The following is a 22,485-nucleotide window of genomic DNA, read 5'->3' on the forward strand; positions in this document are numbered from 1 at the left end:
TGATTATTACTGTGTTTTGGTACAGTGACAAATTTGGGGAGAAGGCAAGTATTTAAAAACTTTCTGAAAATACAGTAAAATTACCTGCACTATTGTGCACTAAATATGTGCCTTGGATATTTGCATAAATACAAAAAAAAAAAAAAGTTTACAACTTTGACATGCAAATTCTGTAGAATTGTCCATATAGCTACATCTTAATCTGTCTGTTTGTATTGCATATAGAGGGCTTTGTCCATTTCTGTTACAGTTGTGGTATACTGGAGGTAGTCCTAACAGACTCATTGTTTGTTTTCCTGTCTGGTGTGCTGTTGGAGTGTGAGGTGTGAATGTGTTCTGCTCACATAACAGGATACTCTAGTTATTGCACAGTGTGTTTTCTTTCCGTTTTTAACAACTAGAAGGAAAGGAAGAAAAAAAGTCAAAGAAACCTCAGCACGTATCTCGACTGATTTTATAGGCTTGGATTCTGAATTTTTCCATCATTGAAATGCAACAGTTTGAGTTCTTTTATTTTTAAGGACTCCAGACACATAAATAGATAATCACAGACATTTCATATATGATCAGTATTATCAAAACACATAAAAAAAAAGAAAAAATGTTCAGTTGTCAGTGCACATATTTAATAAGCTTGTGTGTCACAATGTAAACCATGAACAACAATGCAACTAGAGGAAGTATCATGCAAGTGCCACATGCCATTTTATGGGGATTTCTATTCTGCAGTTATCCTCTTACACCACATCACACAGAAACATGTTTAATGTGCAAGCTTAAGTCATATTTCACAAATGAAATATCACATCAAGGCAAAATAAAGTATATCACATTACATAATTGATGAAACAGGTAGGCAGTTTTAATCTGCCAGACATCACCATTGGTCATAATTTCATTAATTTATCTGAGGTAATTTACAACCATTTAAGTCAACATGAAATCACTTGTTTCAACCCCATTTTCTAAATGCATTATTGGTCTTATTGTGCATGATTTATTTGCAGATTAATTAAAAATAAAGTAAGAAAAAAAAAGTCTTAATCTTAGTGATTTGAGGAAGAACACCATCTGTCATCCTTGCTTACGGGAACCACAGACATTTTTTGTGTCAGATTAGTTAGAAAACATGGCTACTTTTAGTTTCACACTAACCAGCCAGATTTTAACTGACAGCAAATTCTGGCATAAAACTCCTATATTTCATAATCCAAACAAATGCAAAAGTATTTTTTTAAGTTTATTGACTTGTTCAAAAAACACTGGCGTATGTTTAACAAGAAAATATTCCTTTCCACTTCTAAATTTTACGTTTTATTCAGTGGATTATTTGCCATTTCTTTGTAATTATCTGTAAAATTTACTTGCAATTTCTGAGAGAAAATTGTAAGTAAATCCTCCACCAATTCTTTCTTTATTTAATTTTTTCTTTAGTATACAGGGTTATGAATATCATTAAATGTTAACTTAACATATGTAATGTAGGTAAAGCAGCAAAATGCATGCATAGCAAGGACAAAACAATCAGCAGCAGCACAAGGCTAAGCAAATCTAAAGCTGACCTCAAACAGAGCAGGCTATTTGTTGTCTTAAATATTCAGACTCTTTCTTGTGCTGTCAGCCGTCTGCTTGTATTAAGGCCTTAACGATAGATGTGCTTTCTTCTCAGGCATCTGTGTTTGTAATGCAGCGGGGGATTTTTCTTTCAAAGAGACTACATCTGATAACATCTGCAGGGCCAGAGGCTCCCTCTCATGAGAAGGGAGAGAGAGATCAAGAAAGAAGAAAGGAGAGAAGACACAGGGTGCAACACTGGGTGCTGAGAAACACAAGTGAACTAAAAGGACAAGTAATGAGTTCATAACCAAAGCTCCAGTTAATAAATGAGTTAGTGTTTTTTTCTTTTTTCAGACCAAAATTCAAAATGTTCCTCTCTAATTCACCAGACTAATTAAATTAAAGCTTTCAATGTACCTTTTAGTCAAACGCATGCTTCACTAAACCATTAGTCATAAAAAGGTCTTCTAAACACATTTAATCATCATTGTACAGTCAAGGACTAATATAATTGATTCTTGCAGACTCTCTTCCATTAGATTTATTCAGATAAAATTTGACAGGAAAATCGATGCATGTGCTTGTAAAATAAAAATAAAAAATTGAATATACAGCTGGTAAGTGTGTAGTTAAAAGCATAGTGACTTCGGTAATCATACCACATTTTTCAATGCATTTAGATGGAGCTGAAGCTGAAGATCTGAATCTGTTCTCCTTAAGTACACGGCTGGCATGTCCTACACAATATCTGATTAGATAACAAAAATCTCTGGTGATCCTAGCAAGTGGAAATTTTTACTGTTGCTGCATGGGTGCACAGAAGCTCAAGCCTGGCTTTGTTCAGCAGAGCCTGAGCCCCTCAGATGGGTCTGTTTGTACAGTGGTGTCTTCACTCTTTGTGTTCCCACGTCGAAGCCCCTTTTAAAACCTCATCCAGTCGCCATGCACTGAAAATAAACAGCTAGGCTAGTGTCTGCAGTTTGCACACTGGGGTTAAAAAGGTCAACCATCGTGCTCTGCTTCACTGGATGGGTTCAGAAAGGGTTTAATTTAGTCATGCAACATAACCTACGATTATGAACTTTATGGAACAGTTTAAGTTTGATCCCCAAAAAATTAAATACTAATTACATTCAAATGGAAAATTATTTAGTGTTGCATTTAAGATGGCATTTAAGATTTCAGATGGCTTTAAATCTACCAATAGAAATACTTTATAGTCTGGAATGATAGATCATAAATTAATGAGACAAGTCTGTTAATGAAACACTATTGTATGTGTTTAAACAAACTTAATTCATCTGCAATATGAGCAACATTTATAAAAACACTTAATACGTGACACGTTTTTACAATATCAAAATACAACAATTAAAAAAAAAATCTGTCATCATTTACTCATCCTTATGTTATCCCAAACTCTATAACTTTTTTTATCTACCAAACGTAAAAAGTTTTTGATGTCCATGTGACATGACCATCATCTTTCAAAACTTATGTAATATATGTCATATTTAAATGAATGCAAATTTAAAGAAACATATTGCTTCTCATATAATGAATTGAATTGCAGCCTTTTCTCACACAAAACTATCTAATGGCTTTAAAACACCTTGATAATCCTTTACAATATGCAACAGTTTTCCAATACTTTTATGCTGCTTTTTTGTCACTGTGGTGCTTTATTATACATCACCATTTACTTTTCTTATATAGAAAACTGTGTTCCACCAACCTGTGTTTCACAGAAGAAAGGAAGTCTTACAGGTTTCGACCAACACAAAGGTGTATAAATGATGACAGAATATTCATATTTCAACCTATTCGTTAAAAGGATAGACATTTATGGAAAATGACAAGACTTAGTACTCATTTGATGAGCCAAATATCTTTGTTTTCATAAATACTGTAGTATGTTTTTTTTTTTTTTTTTTTTTTATCCCTGCAGAGGACAGGACAATAAATAACAAAACTATTCAGATCAGTGCAAAAGACAAGTAAGCTCTGCAGAACAAGATACAATGTTTTCTGGAATGGTTAAGTCTTGATATCTATGATGTCCTGCAAAGCTTACTTGTCTTATCAGTACAAAGTTAATATTATTGGGCTTTTGTTTAATGACCGTAAACAGTGATCTCTCGGGTCACTAACCAGAGGCCAGATAAGACAGCATTCAGATTAACAGTACCTGTGGTGCACATTATAGCGTGAATGGATGCGAGACTGTTCATTACGAGGATGTTTTATTACAGGTGGATATTTTATTATGAGGATATTTTACTTCCACTGTTTGTGGTAAAAAAAAAGTCAGTATTTTTTTCTATTTTATTGGGGATGCCAAATCATGCACAATTACACTGCGGTCACATTCACTGTTGGTGAAATTTCCCGGCAGAAAACCAGTCAATGCAATATGAATCTGTACGATTAGAAGTTTTGTTACTCACTTGGTTTGAAAGTGAATTCAGTGTGAGCTGTGCTTCATACATCACTACGCTTTTGACAGTAAACAATGCACCTTTTTTTTGCATGTGACATTTTGCTAATGTGACCGCACCTTTAACTTTTAAATCCATAAAAGACTTGAATTCTTTTACATTTTGTTTTAAGAACAACACCTTGCTTTTGTTGGGGCTTTAAAGGATAGTTCGCCCCAAAAATAAAAATTTACTTTTTACAGACTTCTGTCAAGCTGTATTCTTTCTTCTTCAGAACACCAAAGAAGCTACTCCGAAGAATTGTTTTTTTTTTTGTCAAAATAATTATATTTAATTTAATTTAATGTATGGACAATAAAAAAAAGTCATACATGTTTAAAACAACATGAGGGTGATTAAATGATAACAGAATTGTCATTTTTAAGTGAACTTTCCCTTTAAGCAGTACTATATCTTGATGTCTGCCCTTTTGGGTGAGAGAGGGGTGACCTCTCGCTGGGAACGTTTGGAGCTGGAAATAGAAGAGGTGGAGGCATTGGCAGCATTGTGCTGGTGATTTAAGGGGTGGCGTGGGTGCAAATGTGCCCCCCGGAACAACAGGACGTCCCTCACTGCCCCTCTGAAGGGTTTGCTGACAAAACAGTACAGAAAGAAATTCACAGCAGTGTTTAGCATGGCTAACATGTTGGCTAAGTCGTATGCTAGATGTACCCGCCAATCGCTGTGCACCGATGACACATAGAGATGGTAGAGCACCACTCCGGTACGAGGCGCCCACAGGACAGCAAACACAGAAGTCACTGCTAGGAGCATAGCTGTGGTTTTACCCAGCTTGCTTGGCACTGCCAGCTGCTGCCCGCTCTCGTCTTGGCACATCTGCTGCCGCTGTCTCTTCTGGAGCCTCAGGATGATCAAAGAGTTTAGTACCAGGAAGATGCAGCACGGAAGGAAGTAAATAATAGTCACGTGGGTCCAAATCAAGGCGGTATCCAAGCTGTTTGGCGCATGGCTGACCCTCCACATGTCCGACCACCAGAAGAACGGCACGCCGGATGCCAGCGCCAATGTGAGCACCACTGCGATGATCCGCCGAGCCCGTGCCGGGTAACTGATCTGCCGATGAAGTAGCGGGTGGCACAAAGCGACATAGCGGTCCACCGTGAGGGGAACGGTAGCCCAGATAGATGCATGATTGGCAGAAAACTCCATCATACTGACTGACCTCAGCAGCAGCACAGGGACGTCTCGGTGAAACACAGCCGTTTCCAACAGGAAGCCCACGAAGATGATGAACAGCTGGCTGAGGATGTCCGAGCCAGTTAGTGCAAGAAGATACACATACAGGGCCTTCTGAGTACGAACAGCCAGCCGGTAAAGAGCCACCAGCGTCAGGATGTTCACTAGGGAAAGGAGACAACTGGAATTAGAAAGAAGGATTAGGGTAGAGGAGGATGGACAAGGCATAAACAGTAAGGGAATGAGGCCAGAGAAGGGAGAAGCATTAGACGGGGATAGAAATCAAGGGCATGGAGGGAGTTGAAACAGCAGGATTGATGGGAAGTAAAAGATTAGGGGTCATATTTACAGAGCATGGCAGCCCACGGGAACCTTTGCCCTTATTTTCCACAAAGAAAAGATTAAACAAGTAAATTTGTGCTATTTTTGCTGGTTGAAACAACAGAAGATAAGTGTACTTTACATGTTTTAAAGATTTTAATAGTAAAAATATTTATAGAAAAGACATGTCTTCATACAGCAGAATGGATAAATCCAATCAAAAAGAAAATATGATTTCTTCTCATTCACATTCATGTTGTTCCAAAACCATATGCTGTAATTTTTCCATTAAAATTTACTTACCATGTCATACCACAGAAGTTAAGTCTTTGGATAGTTTATCCAAAAATAAAATTATGTCATAATTTGCACATGCTTACGATGTCATATCATTTATTTTCTTTTTGTGGAACATATATAATATTGAAAAGTACTTCAGTATTTTTTGTCCATACAATGATGTTTCAGACCCTTTTGACTTTGATTATATGGAAAATAACATTTTACATTTTCTTCAAAATGTCTGTTTTTGTGGTCTTATAAGTTTAGAATGACATGAGCATAAGTCATTTTTGGGTGAACTAGAGAGATCTTAAATTAGACAGCAAGTAAACGGATTTGAATTGACTGTTGTGAACACCAATCATCTGTCTGTGACCCTGATCTGATTTATAGTTGTAGTTTAAGGGGGGGGGGCTTTCAAATGAGTCTCTAATTAATTGTCATTTGCATTGGTTGGTTTATTGATTTCCTTTCTTGTCTTCAAGCAGCTGCCAGTCTCTCCTTGGATTGGTGTAGTAAAATGTTCATGGATACTTAAGAGTGTCTCACAGAATGAATTTACTGTTCCATGATCTTCCTCCATCAAAGGAATCAAGGTGATGAAGATCAATTTCCCATGTGCCAAAAATGAATACTGTAGAACAGTTTGTGCGATGGTGATTTTTTTTTTGTGATTATTTTTTTTTCTTGCAGAATAGAACATGGTCAACATGTATGACACTACTTAACTATATTATTTAATTAAATTTTTCATTCTACTAAATTAAATCCAGAATTGCATATTGATTGCTACCCAATTCTTATCTTAACATGCATTCTCAATTCAATTCTCAATGGCGCATGACCCTAATCTTAAATCGACCCATGTTTATAGGTATTAAAATGCACATCTCATACCTGGCACTCCAACACACAACAGAGTACTGTAGTAGATGACAGGGATGTAAGCCAGCACACACTCTGACCTCTCCTGAGCACTGCTCTCATCCTCCTGCTGGCCGGGTGTTGTGCCATTGTGCCAGTCAGTCATGGCCTCTTAGTTCCTCTAGTGAAAAGAAAGAGAACAGGAAGGAAACCTTAAAACTACAGTATCGGAATATGCCTTACAACCGAAATAAATGAAATTTACCTTATTGTGTTAATGTCACATAGATTCTGGAGTGTAGAATAAAGAAGAGAAGGTGTAATGCATTTCTGCATGGAATTTTACTGTGCTCTGGTGGTCTTTTACCGGGTCACTGTGTTAATGACCTCGTAGGTTAAAAACAGTCAATTAGGGACAGATGGAACGAGTGCACAACACTCTCCCTCATTTACTCATCTTATCTTTCCACTTTCTACCTTTCCTTCTGTGTTTAACTTTGATTACTCCCATAACTGCCCCCTCCGGAGAGGATGAGGTGATCAGCTCTGTGCCAAACATGTTTATTTGCTTTCAAACCCAGTGCAGAGAGCGGAAATGATTGCCTTGCTCTGTATATTTCCTTTACCTCATGACATCTTTGAGTTTTACGGACAACTCTGCTAATGTGCTCAGGTGATTTTTGTATGGTCAAACTGTGCATCTCGCCCTTTGCAGTGTGCAGTTTTTGTGTTGTCATTGGAATTGAACTGCCATATATTCATAAGCCATTCATTCTTTCCTCCTGTCAAAAAGACAATATAAAAGAGGGTTTATGTTGTGGAACATGATTGCTTGCTATGATGAGGCTGCTTCATCAACTGTCCTGCTTATGTGGGCAAATTCTCACTGTGAGTAAGAACTGGACAAGGCAGGAATGATTGGTCTTCTGTCACCTTATAATTACTAATCTTTCCATGCCTTACTGGGGATTTATGTGGGGTCCTCTTTGTCACTGCTTTTGCAATTTGGCCTAAAGCAATTCCTACCTACATTCACCATTCATGTGCATTTATAGTAAATTTAATTTAGGTAAAGCAGTGCAATACATTTTTGGTACTATGTCTTAGAAAACAAATACTACTTTTCTTTTTTTCTAGCAATAACATGAGATAAATACGAAAATTAATAAAATAATTAAAAATACACCTGTCGCAATATATAAGAGTAAATGGTTTTATATAAACACACTAATTATTACTAATGCATTTTACATATATTATATTAAAATATTTTTATATATATTAAACAACATAGTTGAATGGTTGAGATTGACAAATGCAGACAATGTTAAATTGGTGCATAAATTAGGAAAAAACAATGCCTTCACAGTGCATTTCTGCATTAATAGTGATCCACAGATGTTTTTCAAAAGTGCATTTGTATCGTCTCAATGGTGCAATTCCAAAAGCATCTTATTATTTCCACTTCCAGAGAAGCGTAATCTCATTATCATAGGCAGTTACATCATATATTGCAATAAGACTTTTATGGCTCTTTGTTACTGTGTAGTTGTTTTGATACAGAAGCTGATAAATGATAAATCTTTAACTAAAGCAGAGCGTGTGCTAGGCTACAGAAGAGAGGTTTTCCCTGAAAGGCTTTAAGTACTTCACTACTAATGTTGTTTTCCCTTCTGAAAATATCTCTACAAATAAATCATCGCTCATTTAATAGATTCACAATGAATGAGGAGTAGCGTGTGTGTGTGTTTATATGAGTCTGAGTGTGTTTATATGACATGCTGTTTGCACTGTGAAATCTGGCTCTATTTGTAGTAAAAAAAAAGTCGGGTTCACTGGTAGCACCTATACTCTATTCACTATTCAAATTGTTAAAGCATTTATCAAAGGAAAGTATAAAATAATTATGATTATGATTAAAGTGCAGTTCAAATGTTCTCAATATGAAGGAACTCATATTGATTTTGGATTCAAGAATGTGATCAATATGAATATCAAACATTACAAATGATGTGGAAGCAAAATTTTCTCACAAGGTTTAGATTTTGTGGAGAGGAAACTTGTTCTTGTGCATTAGACATGCCTGTAAGCAAAAGACTAATATACACACTTTTCCTATGGGAACTATTTGGATATTATCCTATTTCTCATTGCCAATCTTATATATATATATATATATATATATATATATATATATATATATATATATATATATATATATATATATATATATATATATATATATATATATATAGACTTTGTGATGTACCTAGAACCTAGAAATATATACATTATTTCTCATGTGTCCTGATATGGATGGTGTTGTTATGCCTAGCTCAGAACTATTTTCTTGAAGCCAAGCAATGTAAATTATAGCATGTTTTACACATTTTGCCACTAAATTGTCAAAAGGAGAGATTATATTTAATATTTTTAATTAAAATGCAACAATATCACAATACATGCAACCATCAATCTTAATTTCCTCAGTTTTAATATAAAAAAAATTATCATAATAAAAAAATACACAGGGACACAAACTTTTAAGTGATGCAAATGTATCGTTCACTCAGAGGTTTCAATGGATTAGTTTAAAAAAATGATTTATTTATCATTTATTTATAATTTATAATATTCACAGGAATGAATCACTTTTGCTAGCTTGAATCAGACACTATTAAAACATGCCTAATGTTCACACATTCAAGTGTCAGGATTGTGAATTTAGTCATACTTGCTAACTTAATGGCCAAATAAAATAAAATAAAAAAATTAAAATAATCCTGATATTCACAATTTAACTCTTAATGCAAAAGTCTTAACTGGCCTTGCATTGTGTCCTCGTATGCAACTCGTATGCAAATTCGTATTGCATTGTGTCCTCGTATTTCCATGACCAGGGATTTCCAAAGTTCCCATCCAGAGGCTACCATCTAGAATTAGGTTCTTCAAAGATTCATCTGAAATAACTTGTACGTTTAAGCTGTTTAAGCTGAAAGCATGACATTTCAGCTTATAGTCTGAACTATGTGAACGCCAAACAGAAATGTTTTTCATTAATGCATTACATGTGCTGCCTCAGGGAAACTACCAATACAAGCTTCTATATCTGTTCAAACAGTATAGACAATAATGAAAAAGGATGTTTTACCAAATAATGAACTGTGGCTCTATCTACAGTCTCGAGAGTAATCACCTCATTTTGTTCCAGTATAAATGGCCACTGTTTTCCATTCTGGGATGTACAGGGAGTCAATGTGTAAGGTTTCAGATCTCTCTCCATGGACTGTTTGCTCTAATGAACATGCTCAATTATTCATATTCAGCCGGTACACCTGAGACAATAGTTATGAGCTCAAGGACGATGGTATAGCAATACTATCCATATCAGCACACGCACGGAAAAGAGTGTAGTTATGTTTTTTTCTAAAAAAGGAAGAGAGAAGATGAGAGGGACACAGAAACAGAGGTCTTGAAATTCACTGTGTCTTGATTGCATAAGACGCTCACAAACAATGGCACACATTTTTAAAGCGATCTTTATGACTTCCAGAGCTGACCTCTGGATATCCTGCAGTTCTTGGAGAAAATATTAAGATGACAAGACACAGAGGAAACAGCACATCAAATAACTGATTTATGTCCAGAACAAACCCGTAAAGACTTGTTTTAAAAAGCTGTTTTTAAGAGGATATAAATAAAAGTGGAAAGTACACATAGTGCCAATATAAATAAAATGACTGTGTTGTTGTGAGCATGCAAATCCTACTATTTTATATACTTTTTTATAAACATACACTTTGTATATGTATAAATGAAACTAATAAATAAAATATCAAATTCATATCAAAATATTTTAAAGATTTTTTGTAAAAATAATATATTAAATAATAATAAATATATTCACATATCACGGTCTAGGGGTTTTATGGAGTAAATTATAAATTTATATATAAACACACAAAGAGTTTATACTGTTCATGTTTTAAAGTATTTCTATACTGTTAAATACTTTTTTATATTTAAAAAAAATTAATATAAGTATATATAAGTATTTTTTCAACATATATTCACTTATCACGGTCTCAATGGTTTTATGGAGTAAATTATAAATGAACAAACATTAATTATTAGTTAAGTTAATTATAATGAATTTCAATCATAATGTTACATTTTACTATATATTGACATTTTGTAATACTGTGAAATTTTGTGAAAGTGTGATACTTTCTGCTAATTCATTGTTGGCAGATTAAATCTGAATGCAAATGCTTAGCCCTTCACACACTCGTGCCATTTTAAATAGGCTAGCAAAAAAATCTACTAAATTACTACATAAAATAAATATTAATAAAGAAAGTGCCCCACTTTACCTGCATTTACAAATTTAATACAGCTAAATATATTAACAAAAACTCTTAACTGCAACTGATGCTCAATTTATAAAATTCACTGAATGAAGTGATTCATCAGACAAAGACTGATAGATTATGGACAGAGAGGTTTTCTTACCCTCACAAATCGCTGTAGGTCCCCATCCGTGGACTATGGAGCAGGAGTCCTAACTGCTGATGCCCAGGCAGGCAGCCCTTGAGGAGGACGGCGAGGGAGAACAGGGGTCTTTGAATAACAGACACATCACTGCAGTCACAGAGTGAGTTCGGAGGAGGTTATGGAAGAGAGATAGAGAGAAGGAGGGGTTAAGTGGGGCTGGTTTCTATAGGGAGGATTTTGGTAAATGAGTGAAGCATTGAGAAAATGAAGGTGAGTCAGATATAGAGGTCTGTCTTTCACAGAGGTCAATATAGCGCAGACACATGAGGAGTAGAGTGTATAGTTTCACACTGCGATGCTTTCGGACCCATGGGAGCTCTTATCTGTTGTGTGATTCCTCTGGCCGTGATGTGAATGTAAATTTAGCTTCAATCTAAGTATAGCCTCTGTGGTCATTTTTAAGCTTGAATCATTTCAATCAATACCTAAGTTTGTGTATTTTCTAATGAAAATGTGAATGGTTCTTGTCTGTGCAAAACTCACCGCAGTGCTAGGGTCATGCTAGGGTCTTCAGGTTGGTTGCCAGGGTATTGTGGTTGCTAAGGTGGTGCACTTTTTTATGCAGTCGCTAGGTGGTTGCTGGATGGTTGCTTGCAAGGGAAAGTCAAAAGAATCTATCATTCTGGTTACATGCAAATAAATTCTTCAATGGAATGAAAGTTTATAGGATTTCTTCACCATTCATTTAATGATGCACCACAAGCATAATTTAATGTAGTTTCTTTCAAAATATTGTAAATTGGCTTTTATTTTGAAATTTCCTGTTGTTTTAGTGATAATGTGGTTTTGTTGTTTTAATTGTTGCTTACTATTTCTATTTAGCTTTTATTTATATCTATTTCAGATTTAGCTTTAGTAATTCTAGTACTTTAACTTCAAATTATTATATTTTTTCAGTTGTCAAGTCAACATTTCTGATTTTCTTTTATGTATTTCGTCTAATATTTGTATTTTATTTCCACTCTATTTCAATTAACAAAAATGAATTTTAATTTTTGTTTTGGTCAAAATTAATTCTTTTCTTTTATTCTTTTAAATTCTTAAGGATACAAATCAAATTACAATTAATATCAACGTACAATGATATTGCCATCAGATACCATCACTGCACAATACTTTTACAGTACGTTTCGTTAATTTAATGATAAAAATGTGCTATGGGGTCCAATATGTACAACTTTTAGCCATATCAATAAAGGTATTAGATGGTTTCTAGAAGAATTAGCATCCCTCACTAGCCAGCAACATCACGTCTCCAGATGGATGGAACAAAAAGTACATGTACACCACCATCTGGACACAGAAGGAGAGAAAGGATGGAGGATGGAAATCTGGATGCATGGATGCTCTCTCTCTTTCTAGTAATCACTGAGTGTTCGCTTTGATGATCAGTCTCTGAACTGGCCTTGTACCGCAGCAGAGGACAGGTCAGGCAGAAAATGAGCTGTGTAAACTCTCTCATTCGTCGTGGTTCCAGCAGTATAGGCATATTATTCCTATGGTGTGACAACAGAGACAGAATTCGCTATAACTATATATATATATATATATATATATATATATATATATATATATCAGTACAGATAGGGTAGATCACCACAGATCTTATTGAATTACACAAGTAACATGCACTTCTGCAAAAAAGTCCATATATGTCCCGATCATAGAAAAGTATGAAAAAAAAAAATTAAAAGGATGGTTCACCCAAAAATATATTTTAAAGAATGTTGGTAACCAAAAAGTTGACGGTAGCCATTGAATTCCATACTAAGTAGTTAAATGAAAGAAAAAAAAAAAAGTTTTGGGTGAACTATATGTAATGCATTGTGTTAAATAACCATTTCTTCACTATATATAATTTAGCAAAACATAAAAGAAAAAAGAAAAAATACAATAAAAGCTATTAAAATAATATAAAACAATTGCATTATTTTCCCCAATGACACAGATGCCTTATTCTCTAATAGAAGAGAAGTTTATGTATTTTTAGAGAGCCTAATGAGCCTCATCTATCAGCCTAATGTTTTCACACATATCATAACCTTTTTTGGATGGCGAAACATTTCTCTTAAAAGAAAGTCTTGCAACTTTGTTTGGAATCCATGTTTTCATAATGTTAAAGTAAGGGTCAAACTAGCAGAAGAAAATGTTGATTTAATATGTCCTGTGATGCAGAACAGCGTTCATTATCCCATATATTCTTGCACTATGGCACTTCAACATGTTAGATCTGAAGCATGGTAGAGTTATAGTTTTATAAACATATTCCAAAATCCTTTTTTTATCGATTGTCCCTAAAGAGCAGTTGCTCACGCAGCTGCAGGAAGAGCAGTCTCTTTGCATTTGACCTACAACAATCTCAACTTCTATAGCATAATGTAGGAGTGCAGTACTATCTTACACAGGTCTATAAATTCTGTCATCTATTTTTTTTTTCCAATGAAAGAATGTTGTTCCACTTCACAAAAAAGTCATTAAATATGCTGTCATGCAGAAAGCGGTTATGTCCTCTTTGTCCACTTTGAACTGGTTCACTTGTATGTAGAGTAAAGAAGAAAAATTGCCAACAAAAACTCACAGTTGAAGCACTTAAAGTGAAGGGTCCTTTTGTTCCATCTAAACACATTAATTCATAATGTGATTGCTGTGAGTGGGGTACACGAAGCCTAACATTATTAATGTGAATTTAATTACCTGTAATTTCTGAGGCATGTGGGGGAGATGAAGGGAGAGAAACAAGATAAAAGGAAAAACAGATGAATAAGTGGCAAAAACTAAAGTAGTAATGAATGCAAAGAGATAAATACAAAGACAATTTTTGAGATGAATTATGGATTTTTAAGGTTTATTTATATATTTTTTTATTAAAAAAATTTGTCACTAGGACAACAAAAATGAAGTTTGACAATGCAAATGTATGTATTTCGCTTGCAACAATACTGCCCTCTAGCGACAATATCCATTCAAGTTTAGTAAACTTGTTACCGCATGATTGTTTGGTTGTAGATATGAATAACACAATTGTTAAACAAAATAGTCAACTAATTAATTAAAATTTAAAATGAAACCAATTTACTCATGACCCACAATACAAACAACACAATATACTGCTGAGAGGCAGTAGAGAGAAATAGATGCATTGAGGTGCCAAGTGGGTCAAACGTGGAGTCCTGTTATGAGAGAGGGAGAGAAATCGAATTAGGTTTGCTGGGTCACTGTATCACTGATTTTATCACTCTCATCAATCAATATTCCTGCAGGCTATACAGACTGGCTTTCTCTTCACTGAGTATAAATACTGGAGTTTGAGTTATTAGTACAAAAATAACAAACCTAAAGCTCTGCGGCCATATTTAAATTATATATATAATGTAAAAAAGAGTTGTCATTCAGTGTGCGCTGTAAAACCGATTTTAAAATAAAAAAGTATGTTTTACATAATATTTTAGTCTTTCTAACTCAAAATGTTTAATCCAATGTGTTACTTGCTGTTTCTGTGTGACCAGCAATCTGAAAGTTGAATCCTACTTGATATAATATAACATGACCTGTACACTTGTACAATTATTGTTGTTCTTTCACCTGAATATGAAAGCTTGCTGCTTTCTTACATTGTCTATGAGTCACCGCATCACTCATAGTTACTGTTCTAACAGTACAATAATATTGACCGTTCCTAGGACAGCTCACCAATGAAACAATACAAGCATTATAAGGAATTATATATAATCAGCTGGTTATTATCAGCTGACTGTACATTATCCTGCATTATGTGGCTTCGGTGTACCAAATAAATAAATAGCCAATCATATGTGAGATGTAAGGATTGTGTCACAGTTTCCGAAAGTTTGTGTCAAAGGTTGCAAAGACGAAGAGTCAGAAAGTTCCAACACAAAGGTGTTTAATAAAAGAATAAACATAGGGTAAGCCAAGGCAACATAATAGTGTGCATTACACAAACAACAACCGACAACGAACTGAGTAAATGAGGAACTTAAGTATACACTGGTAATAAACTAAAAGGATCAAATGAATTGCCATATTAAATATTACTGTATAAATTACAATATTACTGTTTTTAATTACCGTTTTATTGGATGCAGCCTTTTTATCAGCTCTGTTTTCTCCCAATCAAAATCAATTTTCATATTCACCCAGAATACAGCCTTAAGAGGAATCCATTCATCGATACCAGATCAGGGTCACAATCGGCCTGATAGTAGCTTTAGGGTTTCTCCTAAGTAAATGATTTACTCAAATTTTACTCGGAAGTTCATCTCACACACGCACAGCACACACACACACACACACACACACACACACACACACACACACACACACACACACACACACACCCATATACAAACACATGCATATCTGTTCTCCCTCTGCCACCTTGTTACACAGCCAAGGTTCAGGCTCTCTCAACACATTTCCTCCACTCCTTTGACTGGCAGTAAACAAGTGACATAACCTCTAACTAGAGGACTCTGCAGCAGGGGTGGATGTCCTTACATACAGAGAGAGAAATAGACTCCAATCCTTCTTTTGATCCTGACTGTGGACAGCGTGTAACAGGATCCACATGTTCAGTCTGGCTCAGAGCTAAACAGAAATGTACAGGGGTCTCAAATACTTCTGGGTGTCATGTTTAGAAAGGCCTATTACTACTTCTCATACTTTAAACAAACCCCTAACTGAGGAATTAAAAAGCTATTTATATAGGGGCATGAATGATAGCTCAAATTTCATAAAGTTATGCAATTTTAAAATGTTAGCTCACCAAAAATGTATGAAATTCCAAATGAAATTCCAAACCTGTTTGAATTTCTTTCATATGCAGAATACAATAGAAGGTATTTAAAAAAAAAAATTGGTTTTGTCCATACGATGAAAGTCTTTCATTGTACTTAAAATAATTCCCACATATTTCTAAATATGTTCTTTTGTGTTCTGCAAGAAAAAATAAATACATATGAGAATGACAGAAGTGTGGGTAAATGATGACCATTATCATTTTGGGGCAAACTATTCCCCAGCTCCACCTGTATTGACCTGCTATGGGTTATTATATTTTATTTGTGCAGCAGCAGTATGTCTTAAATACTCACAGCACCGTATCAGCATATGTATGGCAGTAGCAAGTTCCTGTAGTTGCTTTGCAGCAGCAATAACCTACAACAACAGCAATAGCGTAGTTACATTTATTCCAAATACATTAAATTGTCATTTCAAATACAACGCTAAAATCTTCAGAGAGTTGTTATGATAGAGATGCATTCATGCCAACTCTGAGCAGCATTAAACAGTCTGTGTCATCTTTGCTGTCTTCGCTCCTCATCTTTGTAATACCAAATAAATAAAAAATTCTACGGTGACAGCCAAGTTTGATTAAAAGCTCATCTTGCCAGCAGTGGAATATCCCAAAAAGCAAACACTGCATAGCAGCTCTCTGATAACCTCTTTTTCTTCAGTAAAGTGTATAAATCTACTTGCTGTTTCCAAGGAAAGCCTGTATTAATTTCTGCATGCAGATACATTTGCATAAGCACACCTGCAATTCTCCATAGCAGTAATAATTTGTGATTAGAATTCCACGCTCGCTCTGCCCGAACAGCTGAGGCCTCCTCTGGATCTATGTCATACAACAGTAAAAAAAAGAGAAAAGTCAAAATCAAAGCCGTTGTTATGGCAACTGCGGTTCCTGTCCACCAAAACGAACTCCCCACCCCCCACAGGTTCCACTGATCGATAGGATATTGTGAGGGTGGAACTAACCCAAAACAGCCAGTAACCTACATACTAGTTATGCACCATATATGCCACATAAAGAGAAAGGGGCTGACAGACCATCCATCATCCACTGAAGAGGAGGAGGAGGAGGAAACGGAAGAAAGACAATTAAATTAAGAAAGAGTAGAGGGTTGAAAAGAAAGAAAAGAGACGGAACTATAGAATACAGACAGAGAAGAGGAAGATCAAATCTACATTCGGACAATAAAAGATGGCTTATTTGTTGGGGAATGGGCTGCTTGCCCACGTTCACCTGCTCTTCCTGCTGTTGGCCACCGGGTCTCATGTGCAGCCTGTCCATGGAGGTAAGATGACCTTCTTCTAGATGATAGATGCTTCGTTTGGACATCATGTCAGAAGTATTGGTCTTGAGGTATCCAGAACTCTGGGTATCATCTGTTGGATGATAGAAAATGATGAGTCTGAAGTGAGAAGTCTGCACTTTTTTAAAGTTGCATGTTAAAAAAAAAAATCGATAGATTTTAACATATCAGTTGAACTTCAATTCATCAAGATTTTTTCTTTGCAAAAAGCACGTTTTAGAATGAAAAATAATGCTAAAATATTTTCTAGCAAAGACAATGACATACCTAATCAAGATAATTATATTGTTTTAATTTGATGACATAAAAATTATCATCAGCCTTTCCTTTTATTTCATTATTATGTTGTATTTATTTGCAGGTCTGTTTTATGATTCATAACAGCTTGTACTTTATGTGGTAACAAGTAATCGGAAACCAGGGCGCTGGTTTGTTCACATGCACACCAACACAAACAAAAGCACGCACACAAGCAGCTCATGGCATTTCCCAGAACTTTGCAATGACACCTAGTACAACAGAGGTTGGATGATCATCATAAGGGTGTAGATCCACTTGCCCGTTACAAAACACATTCTGTTTAAAAACATTTGTTACTTTCTGGGAAAACGGGAGGGTAAAGACAGTTCTACTATACGTGTCGTTTTAATAACAGAAAGAAAGGAAACATTGAAAATTTAATACAAAACATGTAAAAGTTGTTTCAATATACAGAGGAGTCAGAGACTTTATTGTAAATCAATGATTCGGAATCTTGCGGAAAGAAGCAAACAGAAAGTTCTAAAAAATATCTGAGGAAAAAAGGCAAATGAAGAAAACTTTAAGATAATCTTAATTATATTTCTGGGGCATTATATTGCTATGTACAGTACCTTTCAATGGTTTGGGGTCACTACATTTTTAAAAAAATGCTTTTATTTATCAAGGATCAATCAAATAATACTGACAATAAAGGTATCATGATTATCACAAAAATATGAAGCAGCACAAGTGTTTTCAACATTGGTAATAAGAAATGTTTTATGAGCACTAAACCAGCAAAGAATGATTTCTGAAGGATCACGTGACCCCGAAGACTGGACTGATGATGCTGAAAATTCAGCTTTGCATCACAGGAATAAATTACATTTTAAAACATGTTAAAATAGAAAACATTTTAACACAATTGTAAACTGCAATAATATTTCATAAAATTGCTGTTTTACAGTATTATCTATTTAAAAAATGCAGCCGTGGTGGGCATAATAGACACCTTTCCAAAAATAAAATTTTAATAAAAAAATTCATACCAAGCCCAAACATTTTTTTTTTATTGCACAAAACAGACAAATCATACTTATTTGGCAACAAGGCAAGGCCTTCATTAAGCTGCATTAATGGAAATCGATAATTAGCTACCCTTCTTCCCCCTTGCTCTGCAGGTTTGAGGGCAGAGGGACTGGTTGAAGGCACCACAGAAGTGATCAGTCACTCACAGGGGCTGGTGGCACGGCTGGAGGGCCTTCTGGTGCTGGGAAATAACAGTGACATTTCCCTACGTGTGGAAACAGTGGATGCGGATGAGGTCAAGGTTATCCAAGCCCACACGCTAGTGCTTTCACTGCAGAGCCGAGTGTTTGAGGAGATGCTGAGAAACCGCAATAGTAGCACGCTAGTTCTGCGAGAAACAGCAGAATGCACTGCAGTGTTCGAGAAATTCATCAGGTGAGAATCACTGAATTTAGAAAACAGTTTATTTATTTATTTTTAATATTAATTGTATTATTTTTATATTATTTTATATTATTTTGTTATTTTTAATGTAATTTTTATATGTTATATATGTAATATAAATAAAATATTTGTATTTAAAATAAAATATTTAGGTCTAAACTAGAATTGCAAAGCATCATAAACATTTACCACTCCACAAAAAAAGAAAAAAGAAAAAAAGCCTGCAGTGCTGTTAGCCTAGAACATGTTGGGACATGACCAATTATGAGAACATTCCCATCCCACACATGTCCAAGACTCTCTCTAACGGCCAACGCTGGAACTGCAACTTTCCTGCTCAGCAACTCGGACCCAAAAGGAAATAACGTCCATGAAACAAAACAGCAATATTTAAAAATGAACTCTCTGCGCCAATGTAAGGCAGCTATATAATGAGAAGGGAAGAATAGGGTGCCATTACAATAGTGATGTGTAGCTAGCGTGAGAAGATGTTTTGTTACAAGAGCACATGCCGCCTACTCATTTATTTTGAATGAGCTGAAGTTTTTTGTTTGGGGTTTTATTTCCTTTATAGTGATCCAAAGGATAAGACGACAAAGATGCAATCAGAATATTTAAAAAAGGGAAAACAAGGCAAACAAGGCAGTGGCAGCATTTAACTACAACGGTAAACATCACGATGCATTCTTATAAAAATATATTTATATTTGCATATTATTTTATCAGATAATAATACAAGTTGGCTCACAGGGACATTGGATGCCATATCTGAGACAGCCTGTTAAATAGGCCTACATATCAAGGGTAGCAGGGAATTTTGAGCTGCTGAAATATGAATTGAATTAGACAGACCCAACAGGATCAAATCAGACTAACAGGAAGACAAACTGCATAGAAATAAGTGTAGAGATAAGCGTATGTAATTAAATTATTATTTTTGAATAATCATGCATATTTTTTTCCTGTTATGTAGAACGTGCCATATTTTTACACATCCAGTATTCTTTTCTCAGTTAGGCATAAAACAATTTTAAAAACACAGTCAAAACGCTCACCACAATGTTGCCAGCTAACTTTAAAAAGTTCATTTAATAAATATAAATGTGTAAAATATTTTGTTGTGAATATCTCATTTTGTTTTCCATGAAGAAAAGGACATTTTAAAAATCCAGCCAGATCAATACAGCCAAATGTTCACCACTTTTGTCAGGTAACCTCATACAAATAGTTAATTTAATATTAAATGTTATTTGGTGATCCAAGAAGGAATGGAAATGAAAGTTTAGTAAATGATGATAAATAATTCTTACAATTATAGCCAAAAACAAATAATACATTCAAAAAGTTCACCACAATGTTTTTATCCAACTTCATAAAAAAATAAATAATAATAATAATAAAAAGTTAATTCATATAAATAATTTATTAATTATTTTAAATACATTTTATTAATTAATAATTTCTTGAATATTCTGCAATGAATATCTCCTTTTGTGTACCATGAAGAAAAGGAAATAAAGGTTTTGACAAATTTCTTAAAACTACTGCCAAAATATTCTCCTCAATGGTGTCAGCTAATTTTATAAAAACAGTTATTTATTAAATATGAAATAAAATTGAGGTTTAAAAAAGTATTACATATATGAAAGTAGTTTACTACTACTAAATTAATATACAATAATTAACATTTAAATTATAATAATAATAGAATAAAATACAATTAAAAATCACAGTTATGCACTGACATTTTGTTAAGATACACTGAATGAAGCTTGATGAACTCGTTGTCTTCTGTTTCGCAGATATCTGTATTGTGGTGAACTCACACTGCAGTTAGACCAAGCCACACCACTGCACAGACTAGCTACCAAGTACAGCATCTCCAGCCTCCAGCAAGGACTAACCCAGTACATGAGCCAGAACCTGGCCAGCGATTCTCTGGGGGGTCACGTGGTGGGCTGGTACCAGTATGCCTTTTCGGTTGGTGACACGGTGCTGAAAGACAGCTGCCTTCAGTTTTTATCGTGGAATCTGTCATCGGTGCTGCAGAGTGCAGAATGGCCTTCGGTTAGTGTTGAATTGTTAACGACCCTCCTGCAGCGCTCTGATTTAGTGTTGAAGAACGAGCTGGAATTGTTTGAGGCACTTGAAATCTGGCTCACCCGGAATGACCCAGACACCCTGACAGCAGAGAACGCCCTTCGACTTGTGCGCTACGCCATGATCCCTCCACGCGAACTGTTTCGCTTGCAGCGACAGTCGGCGATCATGACGCGCTACCACGAGTCGGTGCGTGATCTTCTTTACATGTCGTACCAGTTCCATTCAGCTTCGCCGCTTCAGCTGGCCAAGTTCTTCGATGTGAATTGCAGCCTCTTCGTGCCCCGCAACTATCTCTCATCCATGTGGGGATCTCAGTGGGTCATAAGCAACCCAGCACGGGATGACCGCAGCACTAGTTTCCAGACCCAGTTGGGTCCGAGCGGTTTTGACTCCAGTAAGCGGGTGACTTGGAACGCCCTGTTCTCGCCCCGCTGGCTCCCTCTCAGCATGCGGCCCATGTACACTGAGCAAGGTGCCATGCAGCCACCGCGGCCCGATGGAGGAAGCGGCATTGCTCGGCCTCGTGTCATCATCACGCCTGCTACTTCCAGTGCAGATTTTGCAGGTGTCAGCTTCCAAAAGACTGTGCTCATCTTGACGAAGCAGAAGAACAAGCTTGTGGTGCGACATATCTTCAGTTTCCACCAAAGCACAGAGGAGGTGGGGGATTTCCTGCTTGGTGAGGACCTGCAATATCGCACGTCTGAGTACCTGGTGGACGGATCGCTGTACTGTCACATCATTGTAAAGCCTATCTACCAGACTCTTATAGCAACCAAGAAATAATGGAACAACAAGTACACTGAAGTAGAATATATTTAGATTTAGAAGGTCTAAAGTTTTATTGGTGCATGGAAGAAAATGTTTAGGTTTAATGTGATTAACACTAATAAAGTGTGTCTCCACTGTCCTTACTCTGGAAAAAAGTTTTGAAAATTAAATGCAATAATCCTCATGTACAAAATTGAAGGGATAGTTGTCACAGAAATTAAAATTCTGTCATCTTTTACTTTATTTTTTTCTATGGAACACAAAAGGAGATGTTTGGAGGAATGTTAACGCTGCTCTCTTTAATATAGCGAAAATGGGTGGAGAACCGGACCTGTCAAGTTCTGTAAAGCACAAAAACACTACTAATACTTCTTAAAAGTATCCACATGAGGCATGCGTGACAAGCTTTCTAAATAATAATATTCTGTGAAGAACAGACTGAAATTTAAGTTGAAAATTTTGCCTCGTGGTCAAGAACAGCTTAGAAAATCTGCTATGAATATCTCCTTTCCATGAAGGAAAGGAAATAA

General features: G+C 35.5%; 2 protein-coding genes across 3 annotated transcripts; one reads left to right on the top strand and one right to left on the bottom strand.

Moving 5' to 3' along the window:
• Nucleotides 1–4,383: 4,383 nt before the first annotated feature.
• On the bottom strand, nucleotides 4,384–11,870 carry gpr142 (G protein-coupled receptor 142). Of its 2 annotated transcripts, XM_026276620.1 has the most exons (4): nucleotides 11,736–11,870; nucleotides 11,211–11,339; nucleotides 6,732–6,879; nucleotides 4,384–5,395 (listed from the first exon to the last, which is right to left on the bottom strand). In XM_026276620.1, exons 3-4 carry the CDS (start codon nucleotides 6,862–6,864, stop codon nucleotides 4,443–4,445), a joined length of 1,086 nt encoding a protein of 361 aa, XP_026132405.1. In that variant the 5' UTR covers nucleotides 6,865–6,879; nucleotides 11,211–11,339; nucleotides 11,736–11,870; the 3' UTR covers nucleotides 4,384–4,442. The 2 variants fall into 2 exon arrangements, with proteins under 2 accessions (XP_026132405.1, XP_026132406.1); XM_026276621.1 differs by lacking the exon at nucleotides 11,736–11,870 and having other exon boundaries at nucleotides 11,211–11,625.
• A 5,102-nt stretch (nucleotides 11,871–16,972) lies between these two features.
• btbd17a (BTB (POZ) domain containing 17a) lies at nucleotides 16,973–22,437 on the top strand. Its single transcript, XM_026276619.1, has 3 exons — nucleotides 16,973–17,350; nucleotides 18,790–19,072; nucleotides 20,884–22,437. The coding sequence occupies exons 1-3, from the start codon at nucleotides 17,257–17,259 to the stop codon at nucleotides 21,968–21,970; spliced, it is 1,464 nt and encodes a 487-aa protein (XP_026132404.1). The 5' UTR covers nucleotides 16,973–17,256; the 3' UTR covers nucleotides 21,971–22,437.
• The last annotated feature ends 48 nt before the right edge of the window (nucleotides 22,438–22,485 follow it).

Source organism: Carassius auratus, chromosome 12, assembly GCF_003368295.1.
Source record: "Carassius auratus strain Wakin chromosome 12, ASM336829v1, whole genome shotgun sequence".
Classification (NCBI taxonomy): domain Eukaryota; kingdom Metazoa; phylum Chordata; class Actinopteri; order Cypriniformes; family Cyprinidae; genus Carassius; species Carassius auratus.

What these genes read in the sequence shown, in the direction of transcription:
- gpr142 (XM_026276620.1), bottom strand. Translation starts at nt 6,864, where the DNA reads ATGACTGACTGGCACAATGGCACAACACCCGGCCAGCAGGAGGATGAG. An exon ending in GTTGTGTGTTGGAGTGCCAG is followed by an intron (nt 5,396 to 6,731) that starts GTATGAGATGTG and finishes TCCTTTCCCTAG; the next exon opens with TGAACATCCTGACGCTGGTG.
- btbd17a (XM_026276619.1), top strand. Translation starts at nt 17,257, where the DNA reads ATGGCTTATTTGTTGGGGAATGGGCTGCTTGCCCACGTTCACCTGCTC. An exon ending in TGTGCAGCCTGTCCATGGAG is followed by an intron (nt 17,351 to 18,789) that starts GTAAGATGACCT and finishes CTTGCTCTGCAG; the next exon opens with GTTTGAGGGCAGAGGGACTG. An exon ending in GTGTTCGAGAAATTCATCAG is followed by an intron (nt 19,073 to 20,883) that starts GTGAGAATCACT and finishes TCTGTTTCGCAG; the next exon opens with ATATCTGTATTGTGGTGAAC.